The sequence below is a fragment of the Hyaena hyaena genome, unplaced genomic scaffold (genome assembly GCF_003009895.1).
Source record: "Hyaena hyaena isolate Hyena2069 unplaced genomic scaffold, ASM300989v1 scaffold_31, whole genome shotgun sequence".
NCBI lineage: Eukaryota > Metazoa > Chordata > Mammalia > Carnivora > Hyaenidae > Hyaena > Hyaena hyaena.
Window position 1 is genome coordinate 496,169 of NW_024080664.1, and position 27,760 is coordinate 523,928.

At 62.0% G+C, this 27,760-nt stretch overlaps 1 protein-coding gene across 1 annotated transcript; it reads right to left on the reverse strand.

Moving 5' to 3' along the window:
* Positions 1 to 116: 116 nt before the first annotated feature.
* On the reverse strand, positions 117 to 27,552 carry ANO7 (anoctamin 7). Its single transcript, XM_039228487.1, has 27 exons — positions 27,454 to 27,552; positions 27,064 to 27,152; positions 25,864 to 25,975; positions 24,683 to 24,740; positions 21,449 to 21,451; positions 19,587 to 19,726; positions 17,535 to 17,642; positions 16,801 to 16,937; positions 16,025 to 16,082; positions 15,313 to 15,423; positions 14,231 to 14,396; positions 12,794 to 12,884; positions 11,829 to 11,925; positions 10,686 to 10,829; positions 10,461 to 10,598; positions 9,726 to 9,824; positions 9,526 to 9,628; positions 8,591 to 8,702; positions 8,285 to 8,339; positions 6,670 to 6,767; positions 5,614 to 5,759; positions 4,220 to 4,425; positions 4,002 to 4,144; positions 1,761 to 1,851; positions 1,180 to 1,299; positions 911 to 1,065; positions 117 to 366 (listed from the first exon to the last, which is right to left on the reverse strand). The coding sequence occupies exons 1-27, from the start codon at positions 27,550 to 27,552 to the stop codon at positions 354 to 356; spliced, it is 2,892 nt and encodes a 963-aa protein (XP_039084418.1). The 3' UTR covers positions 117 to 353.
* Positions 27,553 to 27,760: the final 208 nt, after the last annotated feature.

The following is a 27,760-nucleotide window of genomic DNA, read 5'->3' on the forward strand; positions in this document are numbered from 1 at the left end:
CCCCCCCCCCCCCCCCCCCCTCAGCCTCCGCCCAGCCTCTCTCCCCCTTGTCTTTTTACAGCAGCGTCTGTCCACACCCCCGCCCTTGCCCAAGGGTAAATTTTAAGTTTTCACAATTTTTGCACATCTACATTTATTGCTAAATGTCACAGATGCGACTCCCCCTCTTCCGGAACTGTGTTTGGGATCTCGCGTGCTCGGTTTCTGCTTGTTGTTGGTAAAGACTGTTTGGCGAGCCTGCCCGGGCCCAGTGTGCGGGGCGGCCCTGGGCAGGGTGGGGTGTGCGTGTCCATCTCCTCTGTTGAATGTCTTCCATATTATGTGTTTCCATAGCTATGATCCGTCCCTTGGCCTTAATTTTGGAATCTGGAGATTATATGCAAACATGTGTAAAGGCTTATGAATATGGATGACACTGGAATTTTATAAATTCTAAAATAAAACCCAAAACCAGACCAAGTGTGCTACAACTCATTTTGTCACACGGCCTGTCAGTTCTTGGTCCTGTGGAACCAAGGTGTCTTCAGCGTGCTTCTGAGTGACACCTAGGGACTCACAGATAGTTCTAGTCTCCAGTGCGAGTCTCCTGCTGACATACGGGAGACGGAGTGGTGCAGAGAGCCAGGGGGGCGCGAGGGAAGCGGGCGGTGGGCCCTGAGCCTTGGGGACAGGGGCCAACATCTCTGGTGTGGGGCCGCCTGCCCTGCGGGCTGGGAGGGAGACGGCAGGGAGCAGCTCCAGGCGTGGGCAGGCCTCGGGGGGACCTGACCGGGACCTGGGGGGTAGGGCTCGTGAACAGGGGTTCAGGATCACCGAGGGCACAGAAGCTCTGGGCCAAGAAGGGGCAGAAGGTGGGCGTGGCCCAAGGGCCGTGAGCCTCTGACCTCTCCGGGGCAGCAGAGTCTCTCACCTCCAGGTGGGACTGCTGGCCTGCGGTGACCCCCGTGACTTAGAGGAAGGGACCGGTGAGGCCTGGCTGACTCCTGGCAGTGTAGGCTGTGGGTCCAAACTCCTCTCTGAGCCCAGGGAGTAGCCGTCCTTTGCTCCGTTTGTCCCAGAGAGAGCCTGTCTCCAGGGAAGGGTGGGGGAGTGGGGACTGGACCCACCACCCTGCACGGGCCAAGGCCCCAGGCCGCTGGCGGAGAAGGGAAGGGGGGGCGGGGGGGCAGAAGGGCTCACCTCATTCTCAGCCAGCGCCTGCTTGGCGAGGTAGTACTCTCGCTTCACCTTGACCTCCACGGACTCAGGAATGTCGGGTACCAAGAGGTCGAGGATGCGGCCGATGGAGAACACCACGTGCTGGGGGCAGGGCACGGTACAGGCAGTGGGAGGGCGCCCACCCCTCGCTGAAACATGCTTACGGCGGCCTTAACGGGGCCAGGGCTGCACAGGGGTGCGCACACACCGGCTCCCGGGTGTGGGCGGGCTGGGGAGGAGCGGTGCAGACACGGTCGCGCCCGGAGGGGCAGCGGCCACAGCTACAGAGGCTGGCCTACGTCTCACAGGCCTCGGCAGTGCCCAGAGCAGCTCCGTACCCACGCGACCTAGAGGCGCAGGCCAGGCAGGGGCTGACACAGTTTGCAAGATGGGGAGACGACAGTGCGCAGAAGAGTGGCCTTGTGACCAGGAGGTAGCTTGGTTGTGCGCCTCCCCACCGACACACACAGACACACACACACACCCCACGTGGTGGGATCAGGCCAAACATCCTAGTGGAGGGGCGGGGAGGGGGGTCAGCGGGAACCAGGAATTTGACTAACCTCAAACACGATGACGAAGGCCAGGCGGATGGCCAGAAGGTTCCAGTATGTCGGAGAATACTCCCCATCGTCTTCCCTGAAAGCCTGATACCTGCGGGAGACACGGAGCTCGGTGTGGGGAGCTGGCGGGTGCCTGGCTTAGCTTCTCCACTTTCCTTCCCTGATCGTGTAACTCCGGGCCGGGCGCTCCGGAGAGAGCCTGAAGGAGGAAATGTTCCTAGATGGTACCAGCAGTGCCTTCGGCTTCCGTTGTTGGGCTTCCGAAGGGACAGAAGGGCTGGACTGTCCCATCCCCCGCAGCCTGGGCCCGAGTGGCTAATGCCCTGTGGTCTAGCGCATGTGAATACAATACAGCCGTGCGTCCGCCTAGTCAACACTGAAAACCCGCCATCCCGAGAGCAGCAGTCGGCTCTGCTTGGTCCCGGTCCACACAGCTCTCCCCGCCTGAATTCTGCCTGCTATTTCCGATTTGTCATCTTGTCATACTTCGACAACTTCCTGTATTTCCAATTAGATGTGACATTCCATTTTGTGACATAAACTGCCACGCTACGCACCACGGAAAGCGGTATCAGGGTCAACTTTGGAGAACAAGAAAAATTCTTGAATATTAAGCTACTGAAGGAAAAACCCTCAACGTGTGAAATAAACTACAGGTGGCCTAACTAGACACAACAGAATAAAGACTGGGAACTCGGAGATGAGATGATCGAATGACCTCGCGCTGAATGCAATGCGGAGCCAAGAGAGGACGAACCACACCCGCGCCCTGGAGCCACGAAGACGGGGCTGCTGCAACACAGCAGCAGCTCCAGAAGCTGAGAACGAATGCAAAGTAGAGCAGCTCTATTTGAGAAATGAAATGGAGAGGTTTCCAGAACTAAAGAAAGATCACCTTTTAGATCAGAAGCACAGAAGCTGAGTCTCCGTGAGACACTTAAAAATAAACTCCACCATGAAGCAGACCTATTAAGTACCCAAGTCCAGAAAAATTAGGAAAAACTTTCAATGCTTCCTGCAAGAAATGTCAGGTCACAAGAGAGTAAGTCCCAAAGAGCTAAGATAACCCTGTGGAGAATTGTATACCTGCTCTTATTGTAGGACAAAAAGGTATTTTCAGATCTAAAAGGCAACATACAAAAGGGCTTGCCAACTACACACCATTCCTGAAAGTGCTATTCATGGACGTACTTCTACAAGAATAAAAGTGAATGCAGAGGGAAGGCAACGCATAAGAAACTAGGGGCGCCCGGGTGGCTCAGTCGGTTAAGCGTCGGACTTCAGCTCAGGTCATGATCTCATGGTTCGTGGGTTTGAGCCCCGCGTCGGGCTCTGTGCTGACAGCTCAGAGCCTGGAGCTGCTTCAGATTCTGTATCTCCCTCTCTCTCTGACCCTCCCCTGCTCACGCTGTCTCTCTCTCTCTCTCTCAGAAATAAATAAAACATAAGAAAGAAAGAGAAAGAAAGAAAGAAAGAAAGAAAGAAAAGAAAGAAAGAAAGAAAGAAAGAAAGAAAGAAAGAAAGAAAGAAAGAAAGAAAGAAAGAAAGAAAGAAAGAAAGAAGAAAAGAAATTCCTGACTGAATGAGCCACCCAGGCACCCCAGAAGATTGATTTTTAAGAGGAAAGGAAAAAAGCTGTATCTGGAAAGAAAGCTCTATCTGGAAAATGAGATTATAACTACCAAAACCGTAGAGCTTAAAATCATCATAGAATATTATGGAAAAGTTTGTATCATTATATTTTTAAAAAGTAGTTGGAATAGGGACACCTGGGTGGTGCAGTTGGTTAAGTGTCAGACTTCGACTCAGGTCAGGATCTCACTGTTCATGAGTCTGAGCCCCACGACAGGCTCTGTGCTGACAGCTCAGAGCCTGGAGCGTGACTGGGATTCTGTGTCTTCCTGTCTCTCTCTGCCCCACCCCTGCCTACGCACGCATTCGCTCACTCGCTCTCAAAAACAATGGGCGTTCAAGAAAAATAATTAAAATAAGTAGTTGAAATAGAGTTTTCTGTAAATGAAATTGCCAAAACTGAGAAGAAACAGACGGGAAATAAACCTCTGCCCATAAAGGGAATGGCAATGGGAGTAACAGGCACCTCCCCAGGGGCCCAGGGTTGCCGACAAAGTCCGCGGGCGACCCAGTGTCCGCAGACGCCCCAGCCTCACCTGCACTGCGGTTGTGCCCTCCCCCCAGCCTCACCTGCACGTGCGGTTGTGCCCTCCCCGCCCCCAGCCTCACCTGCACGTGCGGTTGTGCGCGGCCGCGAAGGCGGGCGGCGCGCGCGCCAGCGTGAAGTTGACGAAGCCGCGCAGGTCGGGGGCGCGCGTCCAGCGGTAGTAGGCGCGCGGCAGGAAGTCGGACGCGAAGGCCAGCAGGAAGGCCTGGGGGCGCGGCGGCCGGTGAGCCCGGCCCGGCTGCGCGCCCCCGCCGCCCCGCCCGCCCCGCCGCGCGCTCACGTTGCTGACGACCGCCAGGTGCGCGATGCCGGCCAGGACGTGCGACCAGATGCCGATGTCCTGCGCGCGCTCGGCCACCGGGCGCCGGTGCTCGCACACGAGCTTGCGCGCGTCCAGGCGGACCTCCACCCAGTTGTTGAGCAGCGCGAAGAGCGGCGCGAGCGGGCACGCGGCCACGAAGATGGTGACGAAGCCGAACTGCAGCACTGCGGGCGGCCCGGCCCGCACCGTGTGAGCCCGGCCGCCCGCCGCGCGCCTGCAGGCCTCCCACGGCCCCGCCGCACTCCGGGGCGCTCCGGACACCTGCCGTCCCTGCCTTTGCTCCTCCCGGAGACTCGGCTTCAGAGCCCCCGCCCCCGGGAGGCCTCCCCTGACCGCTCACACAGGGCTGCAGGCATTTCTAGCTGAGCTTGCCCCCCCCCAGCCCCCCGCCCCCCAGCGCCCCAAGCTCTCTGGGGTCAGGGACTCTGGAACTCTCCTCCCCGGTGCCCAGACACCCCGGGGGCTCCTGCAGCACTGGACGCAGAAACCTTCTGATTTCAGGGCTGACTTCTCTATTCACCCCTCTCCGGAGCTTTAGGAATGGCTTTTCTTGTTTTTAGATTTTTAAGTAACCTCAACATCCAACTTGGGGCTCGAACTCACAACCCCAAGACCAAGAGTTGCGTGTCCACCATCTGAGCCAGCCAGGGCTCTCCCTCCCCCCATGGCTTCTTGAAAGGGGTCCCTGGGTCTTATGTGAAATTCCGAAGGGGGGCCTGGGGCCCGGTGAGGGGGGGCCCCACGGGGCTGGTCCGCCCCCCTGGCGGGTCCCTCCAGGAACCGCCCTGCTTCCTTCCATGCAGAGAACAGTCACCACTGCCACCCCTCGGGCTTTGGCTACGGGAGACCTTGGAGCCACGTGTGGGCACCTGCAGTGGACACAGCCCCGCCCTCCAGCCCATGGCACCGCCTGGCCAGGGCACACTTGAGGCTCCGGCAGAGTGTGGGCGTGGAGAAAACTCGAGCCCATCACCTCCCGCCCCCAGGGCCGGGTCTCCACGCACCCTCCTCTCCTCACTCCCTCATGTGCTCTGGGCCACACTTCCCGGGCTGGGGGAGATTGGCCACTCCAGAAGCACCCCACCCACTGCCCCCAGGCCCTCTTCTGGACCCCCGTGCCCAGGGCGCCGTCCTGGCCATCCTTCTTCAAGCTCTCCCCTCTCTAAACCCCACGATCTCCTTTCTGGAACCTTCACAGGCCCGGCTCGGCCAGGGACCCTCTGTCCCCACGTCCACATCATGCTTCGAGGTAGACGTACACAGTGGGACACAGGCTGGAAGCCCCTCTCAGGCAAGGCTGCTCCCCCCCCCCCCCCCCCCCGCCGTCGGCCGAGGCCGCTAACGGCTCCTACCCATTTCGAGGTACTCCTCAAACAGCCCCTCGCAGGGCAGAAGCTCATAGTCCGCCTCCCAGGGCGCTTGGCCAGCCGCCTCGGGAGCCCCCGCCTTCCTCCTCTTGGCACGCAGCCGGGACCTCTGCCACCAGCCCTGCAGCCTCCTGGAGGGACACCCGGGAAGATGGGCCACGCTTGCTCTGCGGTGGGGGCAGCAGGGGGAGGAGGGCCCGGGCCACGGGGAGGGCAGGGGTGAAGCCTTTGTGGAATAGACTGGCTGAGAGCGTCTGCATCTCCCCCCTCCCCCTCCCCTCAGCACCCTGGGGAACCGCCGAGCGGTTCTGAGAGCTGAGTCAAGGTTTGGGGGGCGGGGGGGCCGCCGCTGAGCCAGTGGGGGCACACGTGTGCGCTGCCCTGTCGTGTGGGGGCAGGTGTGCCTGTGCTTTGCCACACCGCCTCTTGTCCAGCCCCTGTCCCCGCCAGGCGCCGAGGGACACTGCCCTTGTAATCTCACATTCAGCTTCCGGGCACCAACTGCCCAGAGAGGCAAGGCCACACCCGGGGGTGTGGGGGTGTGGACTGGTCAAGGTCCCACAGCGACATTTCACGGCACCCCTGGGGCGTCGGCTAGTGGGGGAAGATCAGGTGTGCAGGGGCTGATGGCGGGGCGTCCGGGTCAGCTCCGGCCTGGGAGGGCGCCCCGTTGCCCTGAGGACGGCCACAGCGGTGCCAGTGGGGTGGCACTGGGGAAGCCGGGGCCCCAGGCGTCCCTGGCAAGGGCACCTGAAGCCTGGGGGAGGGACCTCGAGGCTGGGGCTGCTGAAGAATGGGTGGGGCAGGCGGGAGCTGACCCCAGGGCAGGCGTCCTTAGTCAGCCTCCCAGGTGGGGTGTCACTAGAGCCCGGGCCACCCACGTGGTCGGGGCACACCCTCCCCCTCCCCTGCAGATGAGGCATTGAGGTCGGGGGGGGGGGCCTGGACCTGCAGTCCCTCCACCTTTTCTTCCAGGCTGGGAAGACCCCCCCCAGGTCCCAAGGCCCTAGCTGCTGCGCGGGGCAGGGCGGGGTGGCTCACGGGACGAGGATCTCCTGCACGTTGTTGATGATCTGCTTGCCCACCATGATGACCAGGAGCTCCTGGGCCAGCTCGATGAGGCAGCCTCCGGCCGCACACTAGGCAGCAAGTCTCAGGTTAGCTCGGGGAGGGACTGGCCTCGTCTGCAGCCACCCTCCTCTGCGCCTCAGAGGCGGCCCGACCACGCCAGCCCCTCCCTTCAGACACGCCATGACACACCCAGGACTGCGGACCCTCCCTCCCTTTCCTCGACCTCGCTCACCGCCCCCTCCCCCGTCTCCCCCAGATCCAGCTGGCAGATGATGCAGAGAGATGATGGGGTGCTGCCCGGTGGCACCCCAGATTTCCTTTGGAGACTCACACAGGGTTACGGGGGGCTGACCCTAGCCGGTGGCTCCAGGGAGGACTCAAAATGCCCCATCAATTGGTGACCCAAGTCAAGTAAGAGTTGGGCCAGGGCTCTTACGGCGGCCGTGCACAGGGGTACTGAGTCTGAGGATGTCGGGCCTACTGCAGGCACCCCCCCCCAGGCAAGGACAGCCTGCCTGAGAGCACACCAGGGATGGGGAAGCAGCACAACACTGGTTAAACACCTGGATCCAGCCATACCTGAGCCCACAGGGCCCTGAGTGTTTTCAACGGAGAGCCAATGACACTCCCTTTTTGGCTTAAGCCAGTTTGAGTTGGGAACTTTTCCCATTGATAACTGAATGCACAGTCAGGCCCCAGAGTGTCAGGGTCCCAGCTGCCCTGTCCCTGAGAAGCTCCTCCCATCTCGTGAAAATGGAGGGTGTCCCTCAGAAATGGCCGCTTTGTAGTCAGCCATTGGATTACGTCACAGCTCAGACCTGGGGGAGGGAGGGAGACCCTTTTTCTCAGAAAGGAAAAGAGGGTCTTTCAGGTGATGGGCTCAGCAGGAGCATCAGACCGCCACCCGTGTCCCCTGACCCAGTGCGGGAGCTACCTGTGGACTGTCCCCGGCACACCCCTCACGCTGCCTGCACCGCGGGGCCTGGCCACACTTGGCCTCGCACTGGTGAGGAACCGATGGATTTCCTACAAGGTCCCAGAGGCTCCGGGGCGGAGTCACACCCCTGGGCTCTTAGCAGTGACCCTTCTCTCAAATACAGGCACACGCCCTTCTCCTGCCCCTCCCCCACCGCTCATGTGCTTGCAGGGGTAATGCCCACAACAAATAATTTATCTTGGGGTCTGCCTGGGGGGAACCCACACTACACGGCACCAAACCAACTGCCACTTTGAGAAACAACAAGCTCACGCCCGGCTCTCGCAGCAGCCTGCGCGCAGGGGGTTGGGGCTGGTCCTGGGGAGAAGCCGGGGCCGCCCTGGCCGCGGGCACCGAGCGAGCCCGAGGTCTCCGGCCTCTGCTCCCCACTGCTGCACGGTGGCTCAGGCCCATCACCAAGGCTGGAACCCGGCTCGGGTGCGCATCGAGCCACATGAGACAGGTGGCACGGGCAGGACGCGGGACGAGGCGTGCGTGAGGGGTGGAGGTCGTGCGGGACAGGGGGTCTGAGGCCCTGGAGACCCGGGAGGTGCCTCGCGGGGTCTCGGCCTCCATTGGTGGGTGCCGGCCTCCCCAACGCTCACTCACCTCCTCGTTGCGAACCCCAAATAAGGTGTGATAGTTGCCTGGGTATCCCACAAACCTGGAAGAGAATTGGGGTCCGGAGGCCACGAGTGAGGGGGGCTGCTGCCCTCCCGCCCGCTGGACAAGGGGGAACCGGGGACCCAGGGCCCAGTCTGCCTAGAGGCCCGAGGCCGGGACTGGCCCCGGCCCCACCCTCGGCTCCTGCGCCGACAGCCCCCTTCCCCGCGGCGTCCAGACTGTGTCACCAGGTGACCACGGGGCGGAGCGAGCGGGGCCCAGCGCGCCCTGGCTGGAGGGAGCCGTGCTGACCTGCCCTTGAAGAAGGCGATGTAGATGGGAGAGGAGTAGAAGTTGACAAACTGGAAGATGAACACCTTTAGGGTGAAGGCGTCCTCGAACTTGGTCTGCGTGCGGTGCATCTCTGCGGCACAGAGGGCCTCGCTCAGTCCCCCACGCGAGACCAGCCGGGGGGAAGGTTGCATTGCCGGATGTTTTAAGGAAACTCACTCAAGAACGGGGCAAAGCACGGCAGCCCTAAATTTCTCATTTCAAAGTCACTTGAAAACATTCTACTGGTAGAGGAAGAGCCGGGGGAAGAGGAGCTGACGGGTACAGGCGCTAAGCGCTACCGGGGGCTCAGACAGCCACACGGCTGGAGCGACAGAAGGGAGGCTGGGGGCTGGGCGGTGGGGGAGCCCGGGGCTGGGGACACGCGTGTTAACTGGAGGGGACACCTGTGGCTGGAAATGGGGACACGCGCAGCCTGTTGTTGCAGAAACTCTGGGCAACAGAGCCCTGTCCCTGCTGTCCCCGCACCTGGAGCCTCTCTGGGACACCTGCCCACGGCCGCCTCTGCACCACCCTCCCCAGGTGAGCCCTCCGTCCCCTTAGACCAGGCTGCTAACAGGTAAGCAGTTTGTGCGGGTCAGACATATGGGTTCATTAGTGTTTGTCCTTAGGAAACCGGGGGCAGGGAAAGGAGGAGAGAGGCTGGCAGGGAGGGGACGGAGAGAGGGGCAGGGGGAGCAGAGAGAGGGGCTCGGGAAAGTGGTGGGCGCTGGCTAAGTGCCCGGCCCCAGAGGGTAGCTCAGCTGGGAGGGTCTCCTCTCCCTCCACGGAGGCCCCACGGCAGGGTCCCGCGTGGCCCGTCTGTGCCTCACTCAGACACAAGGGCCCGTAGGCAGGACAGACAGCCGTGTCCTGGCCAGCAGGGCTGGGCGGGTCCCCGAGTCCGCGCCACTCACCCCATCGGGTCAGGACGTGGGCCAGGGCCACATAGATCTTGGAGAGGATGAGGATGAAGATCAGGTTCACCACCGACCCTGTGAAGCTGGCGATGCGGGAGGCCTGATGGGCGGTGGAGGGTCAGAGCGGAGCGCAGGAGGGGTGTTCCAGAGCCTTCCACGCCCCGCCCCCCCAGCAGGAGCGGGTGGTGGAGGCTCACCCAGGCTGCGAGGAGGGTGTTGTTGGACCTGGACACGACGATGGCCATGATGGCCCGGTACAGGATGATGGACACAAGGCACATGAGCACCACGGCCACCTGCAGGGCAAGGCTGGTGTGTGCACCCCCGGCAGCGGCCGGCAGCGCAGCGCCCTGTGGGGCAGGCTGTGGGCCACGCCCATCCTGCCGGGGGGGGGGGGGGGGGGGGGCCACGGCAGGGAGGAAGTCATTCCGAACAGAGGGTGGGCACCGCCGGGATGTCAAGAGGCCACTGTGCATTGCTCTCGGCCCTCGATGCTACAGCCGTCCCTCCCACCCCACCCGGCCCCTCTCCAACCAAACACAGGGTTGCTAATGTCTCAGAGGGGGACAGAGAGGGAGGTGGTCCTGTCCGGAAGCCCCTTTGGCTGGAGAGCAAGACAGGGTGTGGGGGACCCCTGTGCTGTGCTGTGCCCCCCATGCCTGAAGGAGGCCCCGGGCCTGCATCCACGGGGAAACCTTCCCAGAGCCCCCCGCCTGGCACACAGCCCCCTTACAGCCTGGACCCCCAGCTCGGCCCCAGGCATGGCCACCCCTCTGGAGCCCAGGCACACAAAGGCCTTTCTAGGGGCCCTGAGAGTCTCGTGGGTCCCAGAAGAAGCCTCGGGCTCCGGGCCTCAAAGGGAGAAAGGGTGACCAACGGTGCCGCACGCGGCTCAGGAGGAGGAGGGGAGGGCGGGGGGGGGGGCGGCTCACCATCATCAGGACCACCATGGAGCCTGCCAGCATGCGGCGCACGCGGCTCCTCTCCGGGAAGTAGGGCTCGTCCTCACCGGTGATGGGGTTCAGGGCTGTCGAGGGGGCCGAGGCGGCGAACTGGGGCCGTGGCCTCTCCTGGAGGGGAGCCGGGGTTCAGCGGCGGCCCGCACGCGTGGCGGGGGTGGGGGTGGGGAAGGGGGCGGCCCCGGTCGGGGGACCCACCTCGATGTCCTCGTAGTCGGAGCAGCCCCAGCGGTAGGCCAGCGTGGCGCTCTGGCGCTTCCAGTACTCCAGCAGCAGCACGGCCCACAGCGCCATGAACGCGCTGAAGAACACGGTGCCGCCGTGGTCGAAGAGGCGGCCGGCCTGCGGGCGCGGCGGCAGCTCGCTGGGACTGTTCCCTTTCGGACGGGCAACGCCTGTCCTGGGCCTGCCCATCGCCCTGTTTGCCCCCGTGCCCAGGCCCACGGGGGGAGGGACGTTGCCCGGCACGGCGGCGCCCGGGATTTAGAGAACGAGACGGGGCGTCCAGCCCCACGTTCACGCTGCTACGGGCTGGGACTTGGGGGCGTTGGGTTGGGGTGAGCGTATCTGGCTCACATGGGATGGATGTGAGGTTTTGGGGGCCAGAGGGTGGCTGGCAATAGGTTGACTGTGATGTCCCCCTGGAACCCCGGACTGTGACCTCGTTTGGAACCAGGCCCTTTGTGTGTATTTAGGGTGAGGACCTCACACGAGAGCGCGCAGACGGCCCCTGGGCCCAATGACAGAGCTTTAGAAATGAAGGGGACACAGGAGAGATGGGGACAGAGGTTGGCGGGACACAGCCAACACCAAAGACTCCTGTGGCCCCAAACTAGGAGGGCCACGGAACAGGGCCAGCCCTGCGGCCGCTGATCGTGGTCTCGTGGCTTCCAGAGCTGTGAGGAAACAGAGTTCTGCTGTTCTCAGCCCCTGTGTGTCCCCGGGAAGCGGATTCCGGTGGGGTCCCAGGGGTGTGTCAAAGGGGTCTGGTCTGCGGGTCCGTCCTGAGCACCAGGGCACTGGGGCCAGTGTGTGGGGCGTGCAGGCAAGGCCACAAGGCCACCTCCCGTGGAAAAGCCCACGCGCCCAGGCAGTTCGTGGGGTTGACATGTGGCCCCTCGCCCCCCCCGCCCCCGCTCAGGCTGTCAGAGGCGCAGGAGTTTCAGGGTTGGTTTGCCTTGGGGAGTCTCCCAAGTGACCTTGGCGACTTAAGCACAAAAACAATGGAGCTAAGGCCGCAAGGCTCCAGCTGGGAACACTGCCACAGCGGGTTGGGTCCCCTGGGGTTTCTGATGGGCGGGGCCCCTCCCCTCCCCTCGCCCCTCCCCTCCCCCCTCACACCTGGACCAGGGTGCAAGCGCTGGACAGCAGCCAGAAGGAACAGTCCAGGCAGAGCGGGCACATCTCAAAGTGATCAGTGCTGCTGCACAGCTCCTGCCTTTCAGGGCACAAGGAGAGGGTGCAGGAGCCCTCAGGGGCAGGCCCCCCCAGGCACACCCCTTGATCTCTGCACACGCCCCCGCCCCCCCTCCCCCGCCTATGCCAGATGAAGCATTTCTTTAAAAAGCAGCTTTAAGGGGCGCCAGGCGGCTCAGTCAGGTAAGCATCCGACTTCAGCTCAGGTCATGATCTCACTGCTCGTGGGTTCAAACCCCGTGTCGGGCTCTGTGCTGACAGCTCGGAGCCTGGAGCTGCTTCGGATTCTGTGTCTCCCTCTCTCTCTGACCCTCCCCTGCTCATGCTCTTTGTCTCTCTCAAAAATAAACAAACATTAAAAAAAAATGAAAAATAAAAAGGAGCAAAGGCAAGTACCAATACAATTAAATTAGTCCAGGAGCACACCCGTCCACTGTGTCAGCCTGGGAGCACAACCGTCCACACTCAGTATGGGGAGCACACCCGTCCACACTGTCAGTACAGGGAGCACACGCGTCCACTGTGTCAGCCTGGGAACACACCCGTCCACACTCAGTATGGGGAGCACACCCGTCCACTGTGTCAGCCTGGGAGCACACCCGTCCACTGTGTCAGCCTGGGAGCACACCCGTGCACACTCAGTATGGGGAGCACACCCGTGCACACTCAGTATGGGGAGCACACCCATCCACTGTGTCAGCCTGGGAGCTGACCTGTCTGCCTTCCAGCCAGGCCCACAGGGTCCTCTATGACCGGAGGGCATGGATGAGCTACGTGCTCACCTTCGTCCCCGCCTCTGCACGGGGCCTGGCCCTGTGGGTCCCTGAACCCCACACCCGCCTCCGGAGACGCAGGGCAAGGCTCGGGAGCTGCGCGGAGAGGACACTCACGTGGGGACGTCTGAGAACACCATGAAGCAGCCTCCCAGGAACACCAGAGTGCCCACCGCTGCCGCCGGTAGCAGCCAGCCTGTGTAGAACCCTGCAGGGCGGCACTGGGGTTGGCCATCAGGGACTGGGTGGAGGGACCCTAGGAGTTGGCTGTCAGGGCCCTGGGCGGGCCCGTGTCCCCAGCGCAGAGCTAGACGCTGGGTGGGGTCTGCACTGCCGCACTTGTCCCTGGGGGACGCACGCTCAGCCAGCAGAGTCTGAGACCTTCCAGGAGGAAGCCAGGAAGGCAGGTGCTCAGGAACCTCCCCGGCGGCTCTGAGCGGAGTCCCCCACTCCTGGCCTTGATGCTTGACTTCCCCAGGGCCCCAGCCCAGGACGTTCCCGCCTCCTGGACTCCCCTTTCCTGAGTCCCATTTGTCTCTAAGCACCAAGCCCGAAGGACGTCCCCACCGTGGGAGGCACACGGCCCAGTGCATTCCACCCTGGGAGGAATTCCATCCATTCTGGGTGCTTCCCTCCGCCTCGGCCCGCCGCACCGTGGCCAGATCCCTGTTACCCCCAATCTCGCAAGTGGACACCCCTCTGCCTCCCGTGGGTCCGCCTCCAGTCCCATCCCGTGGCCAGAGGGAGGCTGGCCCCCTGAAACCCAGACGAAGACCCCGCCCTCGTGCTGTCTGTGGCCTGCAGCCCGGCTTTGCTGTCCCACAGCCCCTGCTCCTCCGGCCCCCTCGAGGACCCTGCACACACGCTGTGCCTTGGGCCGCGTGTCTGGGCCTGGCGCACCCTTTCACAGAGGCTGCCACAGAGGCTGTGAGTGGCCTCTCCTTCTGTGTCACCCATGGCTGGTACCCTCCATGAGAACAGAGTCCCCACGACCTGCACAGCATCCCCAACGTGGCCCGCAACCTGAACAGACGTGTGCGTGTGCGACTGAATGGCTGCCCACACCTGGGGCTGGAGAGCACGTGTGCTATGTTTAGGGATGAGAAAGGGCTTCAGAAGTGTTGGGGCACAGAACAGCGGGGAAGGGGTCGTGCTCATGGGGGTGAGCCTGTGAGGGGCACATGGGGCCCCCGGGCTGCCCAGGGCAGAAGGTCACTCCAAAGGTGCCAGTCTGCCTCAGGCGGTCAGAGGGACACCAGGCAGGGGCGGGCTCTGCCGGTCGGGAGTTCCTGGAGCAGCCCCAGGGCCTCATGGGCCACATCTGGTGGGCTGGGGACACTGGGGGCTGAGTCAGGAGGGGCCCTACCTGCAAAGGGCAGTTCCTAGTTCTTCACTGAGATGTTGGGGGGCCCAGAAGAGTCACAGGTATGTTACTGGGGCTGGCAGTCGCTGGGCAGGTAAGGCTGGGAATCGGGAAGGTCTCCCCAGGAGGGGTCAGCATGGCTCTCCTCTGGGGGGGGCAGGAGCCCCAAGGGACAGTGGGGTGGGACTCACCAAGCCAGGCGAAGTAGAATGCCACCTTCTCCCCAAAGTATCTGCGTACGTGGTCCAGAGGCTGGTACTTGTTCCACTTGCGCCAGCAGGCCCAGTGCCGGAACAGGATCTGCCTCTGGGTGAGGCCCGGGGCCTGGGGGGCCTCTGGGGGAGTCCTGAACGGGCCCTGCGGGCGAGAAGCCGTCGGGTGGGGAGACCAGGCTGGCCGACCACGCGCTGTTGTAGGTGTGGGGCTCAGGAGGGCTGCCCGAGCATGGAAAGGGGCTGGGGGGGCCAGGGGGCCAAGATGCCTCTCTGAGGAAGGAACATCTACATTGAGCCCCTCAGCCAGGGCTCCTGGGGCCTGGGGCCAGGGCAGGGAAGCATCTGGAAGACGCCAGGAGGCATGTCTGGGTAGGGGCTTCTGCCAGCCCAGAGCTGTGCAGCCCCCGGCAGCCACGGGGCAAGTGCAGCCGGCTGTGCCCGTGGAAAAGCAGTGCCTCCCAGAGCAAGGGGGCGCTGGGCATCCCATCCGTTTCCTTATTTACCCCCAGGCAGCGTCTGGGGGGGAGAGACCGTCCCCGGGGTCACACAGCAGTGGGTACAGGCCTGCCCCAGGCCCGCAAGCCCCACCCCCTTTGTGCAGCTCTGAGGACTCACGCTGGGCACTGCGCAGGAGGGCCAGGTGGAAAATGGCTTCCTGCCCTACGTGGCGGACACGCAGCCGGGACCCTGGTCAGGCCAACAGGCGCCACTCACCGGCACTGCCCTAGTTTACTGACTTGGTGGGGGGCACGAGAGACCTCCCTGTCTTCCCTGAGACGAAAGCTGCCCAAGGACAGAGGGCTGCTGGGCCCGTCACATGGCAAGGAGGGTGGCATCTGGCCCCCATGTGGCCAGTGACATGGCAAGGATGCTGCTGATGCTCGGCAGGGCCGCCCATCTGACCGCAGCTGCCTAGCACGGAGGGCAGGGGGCAGAGTCCGCTGCCCCCCATGCCCGGAGGTGGACAGCGGGACCTGGGGGGTCCTCCTCAGCCAGGAACCCCCTCCTGCCCACGCCAGGGCTGCCCCCCACCCCCGCCATCAACCCCCCGGTCTCACATCGTGCAGGGGGAAGGCCGCGCTGAAGACACCCTCCGCCAACAGCTGGTCGATCCCGAACAGGCCTTTCTTCTCGTGGCCGTACGGGGTCTTGGCCAGGATCGCAAACAGCTAGGAGCGGTGGGAACCGTGCCGGTGACCCGTCACGTGACAGCAGGGCAGGACCGGCCCCGCCTGCTGACCCCAGCCGAGCCCTCTGCTGACAAGCAGTGATGAGACTTTGTGGGCCCAGCGCCTCCTCACGTGGCTCACATGTACCACTGTCCACAAGGCCCCACCCACTTCTGCCACAATCATGGGACTCGCAGGAGTCCAGCCTGGATCTGAACCCAGGACCCCTGATCCAGGCCACAGTCTGCCTCCATCCGGGTGTCTGTGGGGTCCTGGTGTCTGCCCACCACAGGCCTCCTGGGGGGGCCTTTCTCGGGGGTGCTGTAGCCATGATGTGCTCTGGCCCTCGGCCCCCTCCTCACCAGCCAGCAGGATCCACGCCCCCCCCCGCCCCTGGCCTGGGTCCCCGGCCATCTGCCCCACAAGCCACATCTGTGGCGTCCATTTGGGATCCTGGGGGCACGGAGGGGTGCTAAGCAGGGCCCCCGCTGGGCCGTGAGGTGGGGGGCAGCCCCAATCATGGGAGAGCCTCCCGTGTCCACAGAGGCCTCCTTTCCCGGCTCAGGGCCAGGAGGTCTGGGGCCCACAGCCGCGCACTCACGATCTGGTGCCGCTCGGTGCTCGCGAAGAAGGTCTCCTGGTTGTCACTCCCAAGGAACCTGGGGACGCGGGAAAAGCGCAGAACTCGGGTACCAGCGTGCACGGAGAGCACACACGGGCACGCACAGTGCACGAGGCTCACGTAGGGCACAGGCACACAAACACACAGGCACATTCGGCGGACATGGCACTCATGGGCACAGGGCACACACACAGCGCACACGCGCGTGGCCTCATCCCACACCTGGGGGGACAGCCACTATCCTGGCAGCACAATCAATTCCTGCTTTGCCTCTTTCTCTCTGAGGGGAGGAGGTCACCGCTGGGCCCCCCGACGGCCCAAGTGGGAGCACCAGGCTCACCGAGGAGCCTGTAGCCTTCCACGCACCCCTGAGGCTCTAAGCAGGGGCTGATGGCCTCGCGGGTGGTGCCTGGTGGTGGCCTGTGTGGACGGACGATAGGCCAGGGGGCCCACCCTGGGACCCCGGAATCCTGGGAACCCCCAAGGGCAGAGGCAGGAGTAAGCTGCTGGCTCCGCCCGGAAAGGAGGTGCTTTCAGCTTGGGAGGAAGACCACTTGGGAGGCTTCGGTGCCGGTCACCGACACGGGTCCCCGCTGTCCCCGGACACTCCCCTCGTCCGCAGGCCGGGGTGGCCGCGCGGCCGGCCTGTCCCGTGCGTGCGGAACGAGCAGGGACCCCGCCTGCCCACCGCGGACTGTAGCTGAGCAGGGACCGGACCTGAGCGTCCAGCCGGGTTTGGGGGACGTCTGTCTCACCTTGGCAGCTTGCTCACTTTGAACGGGCAGGAGTAATACTCAGGGGGCGCGTCAGGCACGTCCTCCAGCAGGATGTTGGGGAGGCCCAGCCACGCCAGCAGGCCTGCCGACCAGTTGGAGGCCTGGCTGGGCAACTCCTGGAAAGCATGGTCACTTGGCTCCCGCTCCCAGGCAGGGACCCCGCGTGGGCCGAGGGCACATAAAGTGGGCGGTGGGTGACGGGCTCCGGCGGAGGGAGCCCACGGGGAAGGACCGGGCCAGCCCCTGCCACCTTCCGGGCCCGGGGCCGTGTGGTCAGCGGGAGCAGCCCCCAGGCATGTCGTCCCAAGGTCACCTGGCATGAGCTGCCCCTCACCCCGTGTCCCCCAGGCTGGGGCTGGCCCTCAGTGCGTGGTTTCGGGTTGGGGGGATCCGGGCCTAGAGGAGGCCAGGTGGCCAGTTCAGAGCCCCAGCTCCTGCACACGGTCCCCACCCCCTGAGCCTGGTACCCCCACCCTCCCTGCCCAACAAGGCTTCCTAGGGCACAGTGGGGGGTGGGAGGAACCCTCAGGGGACTGAGTGGGGCCTCCAGGGTCACTGGTACCACCAGCCGTACCAGGGTGCAATCGTGAGCGACCTTCACTCGTGGAGGACGCCTGACCCGTGCACACCCTGTGTGGAGGAACCGCCTCCTCCCACGCTTGCACACCTGGTGTGGTGGACCCCTCGCCCCCGCCCCGGGCACACCCAGGCACCTGCAGGGGCAGCTTTAGACGGAGGTCCTCGGCGTAGTAGCAGAGCACGGCCCAGGGGGCCCTGAGGAGGATGTAGTGCACGGCTCCGCTCTCATCCTGGACCACGCGCTGCAGAGACCAAAGGCTCCGTGAGAGCCCGGGCACTTTGCACGTGCGTGCACTCGTGTCACTCACACTCCTGGGAAAGACAGCTGTTTCTGTAGCCATGGTAACGAGTAACCAGCTCTGGTTTTAAATCTCTTCCGTGAATGACAGCTCGCTTGTGTGGACTCGCCTCTGAGAGCTGACCAGGCAGTGACCGCCCCGTGTGGCAGCCAGCCCGGCAGCCACGGACGGATGGCACCGGCCCACGCCAGCCACACCCCCTGGGACCCGCGGGCCCAAACGTGCCCTTCCCCACAGGCTGCCTTGTCAGAGCCGGTGCCCGCCCCGCCGCGCCCTGCTCACACGAGTAGGCCAGAGGCCGCCTTTGGTTTGCAGACACTGAATGCCGGGCTCGTCCTCTGACAGGCCACTGGGCCTCTATGTTACGCATGCACATGTGCACACACGTGTGTAACTGCATGGGACTGAGTGTCACACGTGTGCGCGCGGAGACATGTGGCAGGCCCTCCCGGGGCCTGGAGTGGGGACTTGCGGCACCATGGTCCGGTGCCCCTGCTGCTTGTGGCCAGGTTTCCAGAACCTTCCCTAGTGCAGCTGCTCTCAGGGTTCCCTGAATGCCAATGGCCAGGCCCCGCCCAGGGCCCAGTGGGACAGAGAGTGCTGCCCTTCGGGCCACCGCCGGCTGTGCTGTGCACTGGGAACTGCCATCTAGACTGAAGACTTGGGGCATGTTGGTCACCGTGGTGGGGAGACTGCCCACTGTTGTCCCCTGCGGATGTCCTCCTGTGACCCACCCCCCAAAGGGGAAGCCCACCCATTCTGGGAGGAGGTTTTGCCAATCTCATGTGGCCATACCTATGAGGCATACTGTCCCCAAAGCTTTCTCCATAATAAGGGGGGACACCCTTCATCCCCACTCACTAGACTGTCAGGTGGACCCAAACTTGAAGGGGAGAGGGTGTTGATTCTGCCCCCCCACATCCCACTGTGGGTACGTTTCCAACAGCTACAGGTGCCTGGAGGTCCTCCCACAGGAATGCAGTAAGCGGGGCCCATTCACACGGGTGTTCTGGGAGCGAGGGCAGCGGCCCCGCAGCGGTGATGCGGGTGTGGCTCACAAGCACGGTGTCAGTTACACCGAGCACGAGTCCCTTCTATCAAGTCTGACCAAACAAAACCAAGCTGTACTGTTTGCAACATAAAGTTGGCATGAAAGTGATAGAAACACACGAAGATGTGATTAATGTAAAATTCAGGGGGCGCCTGGGTGGCTCAGTCGGTTAAGCATCTGACTTTGGCCCAGGTCATGATCCTGCACTCCGTGGGTTCGAGCCCCACATCGGGCTCTGTGCTGACAGCTCAGAGCCTGGAGCTGCTTCGGATTCTGTGTCTCTCTGTCTCCCCCTCCCCTGCTTGCACACTGTCTCTCTGTCTCCCAAAAATAAATATTGAAAAAAAATTCAGGACTGATTTGCTCTGGGTGGGGAGAGGGCACCTGATGGGAGAGCCCGTCCCTGGGGACAGTGGACAGTGGGGGCGAGGGGGGCGGAGGGCACACGTGCAGAGAGCCCGGCGAGGGCTCGGGGACCAGGCGACGGGAGGGCGCCCTGCTGCTGGCAGAGGTCTGAGTGTGGGGGGAGGGGCTGCTGTAGCTGCTCAGTTCTATAAACACACAGTGATCATCACAGCGGGACACTTCAGTGGAGGTGGGACAGACCCGTGGGTCTGAAGGACTCTGGCTCCCACACACCGGTGCTGGGCGGGTGCTGGGCCGGCCTGTGGTCAGGGGTCCCCACAAGCCACAGGGAGCTCGTGCAGGGGCCGGGCTCCCATCAGGAACTGGGCGCTTGCTTTGTCCCAGGGCTCTGGACCCCAGGCCCTCAGGCCTCGTCGGGAAGGTCGTGGGTCACTGAACGGATGCAGGGCCCAGAGCAGACCCCCAAGTACCTGGTCCACCTGTAGCCCGGCTGCACGGAGGTTATCCAGAAAGGTGTCCCTCCAGACGCCGCGCGTGTCTGCCTCCACCCGGCCGGCGCCGCCCTGCTGCCGACCCGGCCTCAGGTCTTCCTCCCACACGAGGACGAAGTCTGCCAGGAGCCGACAGGGACAGAGGCGGGGCTGGCATTGCGGCCAGGACACCCAGGCCCCAGGTGGGAAGTGGGAGCCGAGCTCTCGGACTCTCGCCCTGCCCCCGAGTGTCTCTCTCCCAGCCCTCACCCTGGCCCCGCTCAGGGCTGGGGGCACGGGGGCTGCGGCCTGCCCCCCAGATCCCCGTGTGGCTCCACCCCTGCAGGTAAGTCCCAAATCCCCGGGGGGCAGGGGGGCTTTAAGGTCTTGGAGTGAAAGTGGTCACGGTGTGGAAGCCCAGGCACAGAGAGCTGTAAAGGTGGGACAAAATGTGGGAACCCCCTTTCCTGGCACCAGATGGCAATGGGTGCAGGGCTAAGGCCTCTGAGATCTGAGCCAAGGGGAGCACAGGGGGGAGACCAGACTCGCTCTGGGGGTTTCACTAAGAGCTGTTTCTAACTGCGGGGCAGGACGACAGAGCCCAAGAGGCATTGCTGAGCGATAAGTGAGGTCAGAATTCGGGGCTGGGGAGGGGCCTGGGCGTGCCGTGTGGGGAGGACGGAGCTGCGGGTCCAGGAGGAAGGCCCCGGGGCTGCTGGGACACAGAGACCCCAGAGGAGGCGCCGTGCTGGAGCCCCGGCGGTGGGGGTCCCAGCTTTCCAGGCGACACTCCGGCTACTGCCCCAGGAGTGAGGACTCCACCGTAGGAGCAAGGGGTGCACCTGAGGGGCGGAGTTGACAAAATCAGCAGAAACAGACCCGGGGATGAGCCCCACGGCGGAGCTCGCAGAACAGGGCCGAGGGGAAGAAGGACGACATTGTTCAAGGAGAAGGAGTCCAGGATGGGCAACGGTTAGCGAGTGGAGTTACTTCAAGGGAGAATTCAGGTCTATGGAAAGGAATCAAGTGGACGTTCAAAAACAGCACCTGGGCACCGCAGAAGACAGCCTTGCCAGACTGCGGGACGAAAGGACAGACCGGTAGAAAACATCCAGACTGAAGCTCAGAGCAGAAAGAATGGAAAGAATGAGGGGCGCCTGAGTGGCTCAGTCGGTTAAGTGTCCGACTTTCGCTTAGGTCTTGATCTCGCGGTTCGTGGGTTCGAGCCCCGCGTCGGGCTCTGTGCTGACTGCCAGCTCAGAGCCTGGAGCCTGTTTCAGAGTCTGTGACTCCCTCTCTCTCTGACCCTCCCCTGCTCACGCTGTCTCTCTCTCTCTCTCCTAGAAATAAATAAAACATTTAAAAAAAAAAGTTAAAAAAAAAAAAAAAGAATGGAAAGAATGGAACATGGTTCCCAAAGGGTGGGGTCCCGGTCAAAAGGCCCAGCACACTGCACCCCGAGGAGCGGGAGAGCAGGAACCTTTGAAGAAAACTGGTCAAGAGTTTCCAGATCTGACTGCACTACTCACTCCAAAGTAATTCCCAAACAGGATAAAGCAACTACACTTAGGAAAATCAAGATGCAGCGTCCCTCTGCTGTAAATGAAAGACAAAGATGAGTCTTGAAAGCAGCGAGAGAAAAAAGAACACACTGGTTTTCAGGGAGACAAGAGTGATATAAACGCTTGATCTCTCAACAGAAACAACGGAAGCCAGAGAGACAATGGAATGGCATTTCTAACGTGCTGAGGCGCAGATGCCGCAAGCTGGAATTCCTCATCCAGAGGAAATGATCTTCAGAAATGAGGCTAATGAAGACACCTGCCAACAGCCCAAATCAGAGGGATTTAGTCCCAGCACACCTGCTCTGCAGGGACCACTGCAGGGAATTCTTCAGGCTGCCGAAGCTCGTCTCAGACGGAAGTGCAGATGTGCAAGAAGGGAACACAGGGTACGAACGTAGGAAAGTATGAGGCGAAACTATCTCTATTTATAGATGACACGATCTCACACATAGGAAACCCAAAATCCCAAATTATTGGGCCTAATAACAGGTTTGGCAAAGTTTCAGGGTATAAGATCAGCATATGGAAATCAACTGTTTGAGTACACTAGCGAAAAACAAGCTAAAACTGAGATGGGGAAACCAAACATAAAATACTTAGAAACAGATTTAACAGAAGATGTGCAAGACTTAGACACTGAAAGCCACCAAATATGGTTGAAACAAACTGAAGAGCAAAAAACGCAAAATCATTCCATGTGCATGAATCAGAAGTTTTATATTATAATGATGGCATCTCTCCCAAAATTAATCTACAGATTCAATGCAACCCTTATCAAAATCCCAATTGGCTTATTATTATTTTAAGTGTTTATTAATGCTTTAAGAGGGATGGAGAGACAGAGCTTGAATGGGGGAGGGGCAGAGTGAGAAGACGACACAGCAGCTCCAGACTCTGAGCTGTCAGCCTAGAGCCGGACGCGGGGCTTGAACTCACAAACTGGGAGATCGTGACCTGAACCTAAGTCGGACGCTCAACTGACTGAGCCCCCCCAGGCGCCCCTGGCTTATTATTATTATTTGCAGAAATTGACAAGATTAAAATTCATTTGGAAATACAGGAGGCCCAGAATGAACAAAACAATGTTGAAGAAGAACAAAGCTGTCGAGCTCACACTTTTTGACCTCAAAATTATCTATGCAGTTAGAATAGCCAAGACGGTGTGGTACCAGTATAAGGATAGACATATATATCAATGGAATATATTTGAGATTCTGAAACCCACATATTTATGGTCAATCCGTTTTTTTACAAAGGAGACACTACAGTTCAATAGGAAATAAGTACTGTTTTCCGCAAGTGGTGCTGGGACACGGGGATAACCAGAGAGAAAAGGGTGCTTTGGACCCTACCTCACACCACACACAGCATTAACTAGGGTGGACTTGTGATCAGGAGATAGAGACGGTGACCTAAAGCATCCACACCAAAGTGGGAAAGCCCAGGTGAGCAAACAGTGGTACAGCCTCATGTCCTGGTTTAGGCAATGACGTCCTAGATAACGACCCCCAAAACAGAGCAGTCAGAGAGAAGTCTGATCAATTGCACTCATCAAAATTAACAACACTTATGTTCCAAAAGGATCACCAAGAAAGTGAAAAACACCCCACAGAATGGGAGGAAATATTAGAAATCATGTATCTAGTAAGGGAGAAAATTTCAATTCAACATTAAGAAGACAAATAGCCCAATTTAAAAATGGGCAAAGAGGGGCGCCTGGGTGGCTTAGTCGGTTGAGCGTCCGACTTTCGCTCAGGTCATGATCTCACGGTTCGTGGGTTCGAGCCCCGCGTCGGGGTCTGTGCTGACTGCCAGCTCAGAGCCTGGAGCCTGTTTCAGTCTGTGACTCCCTCTCTCTCTGACCCTCCCCTGCTCACGCTGTCTCTCTGTCTCTCTCTCCTAGAAATAAAACAAACATTTAAAAAAAATAAAAATGGGCAAAGATTTTGAACAGACATTTGTCTAAAGAAGATATATAAATGGCCAATAAGCCCATGAAAAGATGCTCAACCTCACCTGCCCTTGGGGAGTTTCCAGTCAAAACAATGAGATAGATGCTATTCTGTCCTCACCAGGGTGGCCGGCATACGGATAAACGTTGGCAAGCTGGGACTGATGTCAGCAGTTGCTGGTGGCTTGTAAGGTGGTAGTTACTTTGGAAAACAGTTTGGTGGTTTCTCAAAAACCTTCAACTTTGAAGGCTGCCTGGGTGGCTCAGTCAGTTAAGTGCCTGACATCGGGTCAGGTCATGATCTCGCATTTCGAGGGTTCGAGCGCCGCGTCGGGCTCTGTGCTGACAGCTCGGAGCCTGGAGCTGCTTCCGATTCTGTGTCTCCCTCTCTCTCTGCCCCTCCCCCACTCGTGTGCACGTGTGCTCTCTCTCAAATATATAAATAAACATTAAAAAGTTAAAAAATGTTCAGCGTTGAGCTACTCTCTGACCTTGTGATTCCACAATTCCACTCAAAGGTATGTGACCAAGGAAATCAGACACGTCCACAGGAAGGAAATCTTGTGCACTTGCTACATTCCTCTCAACAGCCGCAGAATGGAAACAACCAAAATATCTGTCACCAGTTCTTTCAGGGATATACTTACAGGTAAGATTGCATACAGGATCGTACGGTTATTTCTTTTCTTTTCCTTTCAATTTTTTTTAAAAGTTTATTTATTTATTTTGAGAGAGAGAGAGAGAGGAGAGAGAGCGAGGGGGTAGAAAGAGCGGGGGAGAGAATCCCAAGCAGGCGCCGAGCTGTCAGAACAGAGTCCGACGCGGGGCTCGAACCCACCAACTGTGAGATCATGACCTGAGCTGAACTGAGTCGGACGCTCAGCCCACTGAGCGGCCCCAGTGCGTGGTATCTCTCTCTTTAAGTTTCAGGAACCTCCACACTGTTTCCTACGGCAGCTGTACACTCCCCTTCCCTCCACCAGTGCACAGCGTTCCGATTTCCTCACGTCCTCGCCAACACTGGTTATTTTCTGTTTTATTTTGATATTTGTAATAGTAGCTGTCCTGGTGGGTGTGAGGTTAGGGTGTCTACCTTCCCGGGCTGCGGGGAAAGCTGGGGTGGCCACGGGCGGCAGCTGGGAGCCCAGGCAGGCGGCCGGGTGGGCGCTCTGGGCGCAGGGCAGACGGTACCTGGGGTGGCAGGGGTCAGTGGAGCTGATGGATCTCAAGGCCAGAGAAGGTGTGGGGTACAAGACACAGTCTGAGCGTCCTGAGGCCAGAGCAGGAGGGAGGCGGGCCGCCCCTGGGCCCTCCAGAGCCTCTCCAGCCCCAGCCCCCTTCAGGGGGCCTCACCCCCACCTTCGTGCCGTCTCCTGGCTGTGCTCTGCTCACCACGAGGCCCTCCCCAGGTCCCTGGCACAGTAGCGGGCACCGAGCCGGCTCAGGAGATAGTGCCCGGGGGGGGAGGGGCGACCCGGTTGCTGGGGACGGTGGCCCGCTGCCCCCTGTAGGCGTCCCTTCTGCGTCCCCACCCCCGGGACCGACATGGGCACAGCTGGCAGACACGGGGAGGGACTCACCTATTTGGGGCTTGGAAGGGCTCCCCACCCTGCCGGAGGCTTCCCGGCATCCGCTCGGCTGGAAGGGAAGGAAGAGGAAGGGCAGCACCTGACGACGGCTCCACACTCTGCCCAGGACACAGGACAGCAGAGACACAGCCACCGCGTGTGGGCAGGGGGCTCACGGCCCGGGGAGGCCGGCCCCTTGCCCCTCCAGCCCCCTGCAGGCCGCGTGGGCTCCAAGCACCCGCCTGGGTGTGGGCAACGGTCAGGCTTGTAGGTGACCGGGGCCCGACCCAGGGGTGCTGGTGATGGAGGGCCTCCAGGGGCTGGGAGTCAGAGAGTGGAATCAGCGTGGGTTTCTAGAAGTTCCTGGAGACAGAGCCCTTGGTAAGAGGCACATACACTCACTAACCCCAGAGACACCCCGTCCCCAACCCCAGTCATCAACCTCGACTAACCCTAACTGTAACCCTAACCGTAGCCTGGGGCCCAGCAGAACCCCACCTTCACGCACTCTGAAACTGCACTAACGATACCCGAATTCTAACGCGAGTCTGCCCTCCGGATGCTGTGGCTCCTCCGGGGTCACCTCTGAGTTCTGAGCCTCACCACCTGCAGACACACCGCCACGTGTGCCCACGAGCCCCCCCCCCCCCGCGCCCACCGGAGCGAGCACCCGTAACCTCTGAGGTGCTGAATCTACGTTTTTAGGTGACAAAACGCCGTGGAGGCAGCCGCCGTCCTCACCCCTGCTGTGGGGCAGGGGCCGTGGGGAGAGAGCCGGCTTCGGGCCGCCCCCCCAACTTGGTGCACGTCCGAGCAGCCGGGGGCGCGCTCCACGGCGTCTTCAGTGGCATCTCCGCGGACGCCCCACACTTCCCTCTCGCCGTCCTTCCTGCGGCCGGGGCCCGTCCTGCCCGGCCCAGCCCGTTCCCCGGGTCGTCTGCGTGTCCCCGAGGGGACCTGACTGGAGCCCTGGGGCAGCTGGAGGGCGCGGGAGGTCCTGGGGCGGGGGCGGGGGCTGCGGGCGTCGCGTCTGCCCACAGGCTCGGGGCCCCGGCTGCGGCCACTGTCTTCAGGGTCCTTGAGTCCAGCCGGGGGCTGGGGGCTCAGGCCCAGGTAGGGAGGGACCTCCTAATCCACAGCGGCCGGCGGGCCTGGGTCACAGGGAGGGGAGGCGGGGGGCTCCTGAGCCTTACCTCTGAGGTGGGGGCTGTGCTCCCGTACGTGTGGCCCTCCTCGGCCCCGGGGGCCACGTGGATCAGGAGGGTGCTGTCCCCCTCCGGGGCCTGCTTCCGTAGCCTCCCGCTCCTGCACCTCACAGCACCGGGCGGGGACGGGGGCGGGGCGGCCGCGTGAGACCCGGTCCCCGCACCGCCGCGCGCCCCACGTGGACCCGCTTCACAGGCGAGGGCACAGGCTGCCAGGCTGCTCCGTCACCCCTGGGAGCACAGGAAGGCCCCCCAGGGGCAGGCCGGGGGAAGGAGGGCGGGGCAGAGGCCTGGCCCGGCAGCTGTCTGTCCGTCCACCTGTCCCGCACGCACTTCCCTCCCTCCCAGCTCTGCCTGGGGGGCAGGGGCCGGGGAGGCCCGTGGGTGGGCTCAGCTCTGGCCCCAGCAGGAGTGCGGGGTGACCTTTAATAGACACGAGGCCTCGGCTCCTCCTGGGGGGGCGTCTGGACCCGTCGGGGAGGCTGGCCTGGCCATGCTGCCCCTGCGTGCCCCCCATCCGGCCCCGGGACCCCTCTGTGGGGAGGACAGACCCCACTGTCCCAGTTGACAGGCGGGCAAAGAGCCAGAGGAACCGTGTGGCCCAGAAGGGGCGGTTGGAGCGGAGCCAGCCGTCGGCCCCGGCACGACCGACGAGGCCCACGGAGGCTGGGAGGGCTGAGGGCCGAGGGGCCGCAGGGGGCGGGCAGGGAGGGCTCATCTAGGCCAGACAGCCTGAGGTCCAGAGAGACAGAGGTGTGAGTCCGGAGCATTTCAGGTGCCAGACACCCCGAGCCAGGGCGTGGCATGGCGTGGTGACCGGGGCCACGGGGCACTCGTAGGGGGAAGGCCTCAGGAGTTTTACATCAGCCAGCAGCCTTCCCCTGAGCTGAGCAAGCTGTGCCGAGGACGGGGACCGGGGATGAGGCCACAGCAGTGCCCTGCGCCGTGGTGGCTCCACCGCATGTCAGGAAGCGTGAGGTGCCCTCCGACGGGAGGTGCCGCGCCCAGAGCCTCACTCCCTGAGCGCTTGGCCCTTCTCACCCCCCAGGGCCCGGCAGGCCTTGGGGCCTCAACCCACAGCCCGGGGCGTCTGGAGCCCTGACAGCCTGGGGGTGCTCACCCCCCTCCCCAGAGTCCCTCTCCCCTCCCTCCTTCCTGTGGCCCTTGCATCTTGGATTAGGATCCCACCTGGTGCGGCGGCTTCCGGAAGAGGCCTCCGAGGTCATGGCCAACTTTCCAGCATAAGCCTGGTCTGGGCAGCTGAGTCCGGGCCAGACCTGCAGGCAGAGAACTGGGAGGGACCCTGCCCGGTGTGGGGGTGGGGGATGGCCACTCACAGGTCCTCCCCTCGCCTGCAGAATGGGCCCGGAAGCAGAGTGACGGGGGCAAGGTCCCCCCAGCTCCTGAAATGGGATCTGCCTTTGTTTGGAAAGGGGGTGTGGGGCTCCGAGTCTGCAAACAGAGGCAGCGCATTTTCCTAGAGCCTTCACACAGCGCACATGCAAATACCACCGTGCTCCCCAGCAAGGGCCACCCCTCCTCCTCTGCCCTTGTTTACTCAGGGATGTCAGGGCCCACGTCAGCTGTTGGGCTGCAGCTGCGGGGCATTAGGGAGAGGTGGCAGCCACAGATGCGGGCCACTGTCATCTCAGCCTGGCGGGGTGCCCGTGTGGGCATGGGGGCCCAGGTGGTAGAGCCACTTCCTGAGTGTGACGCAGGCTATCACATCTGCTCAGGGTCCACCTCCCTGCAGGGAGGGGGGGCCCCGGCCCTCCCGGCCCCTCTCCGCCCGGGCCTGTCCCCCAGGAGCCCACTCACCTAGGCTCAGCCCTCCCCATCAGGTGCCTGTTGAAACCCCCAAGTTGCACCCTTGTCCTGGCTGCAT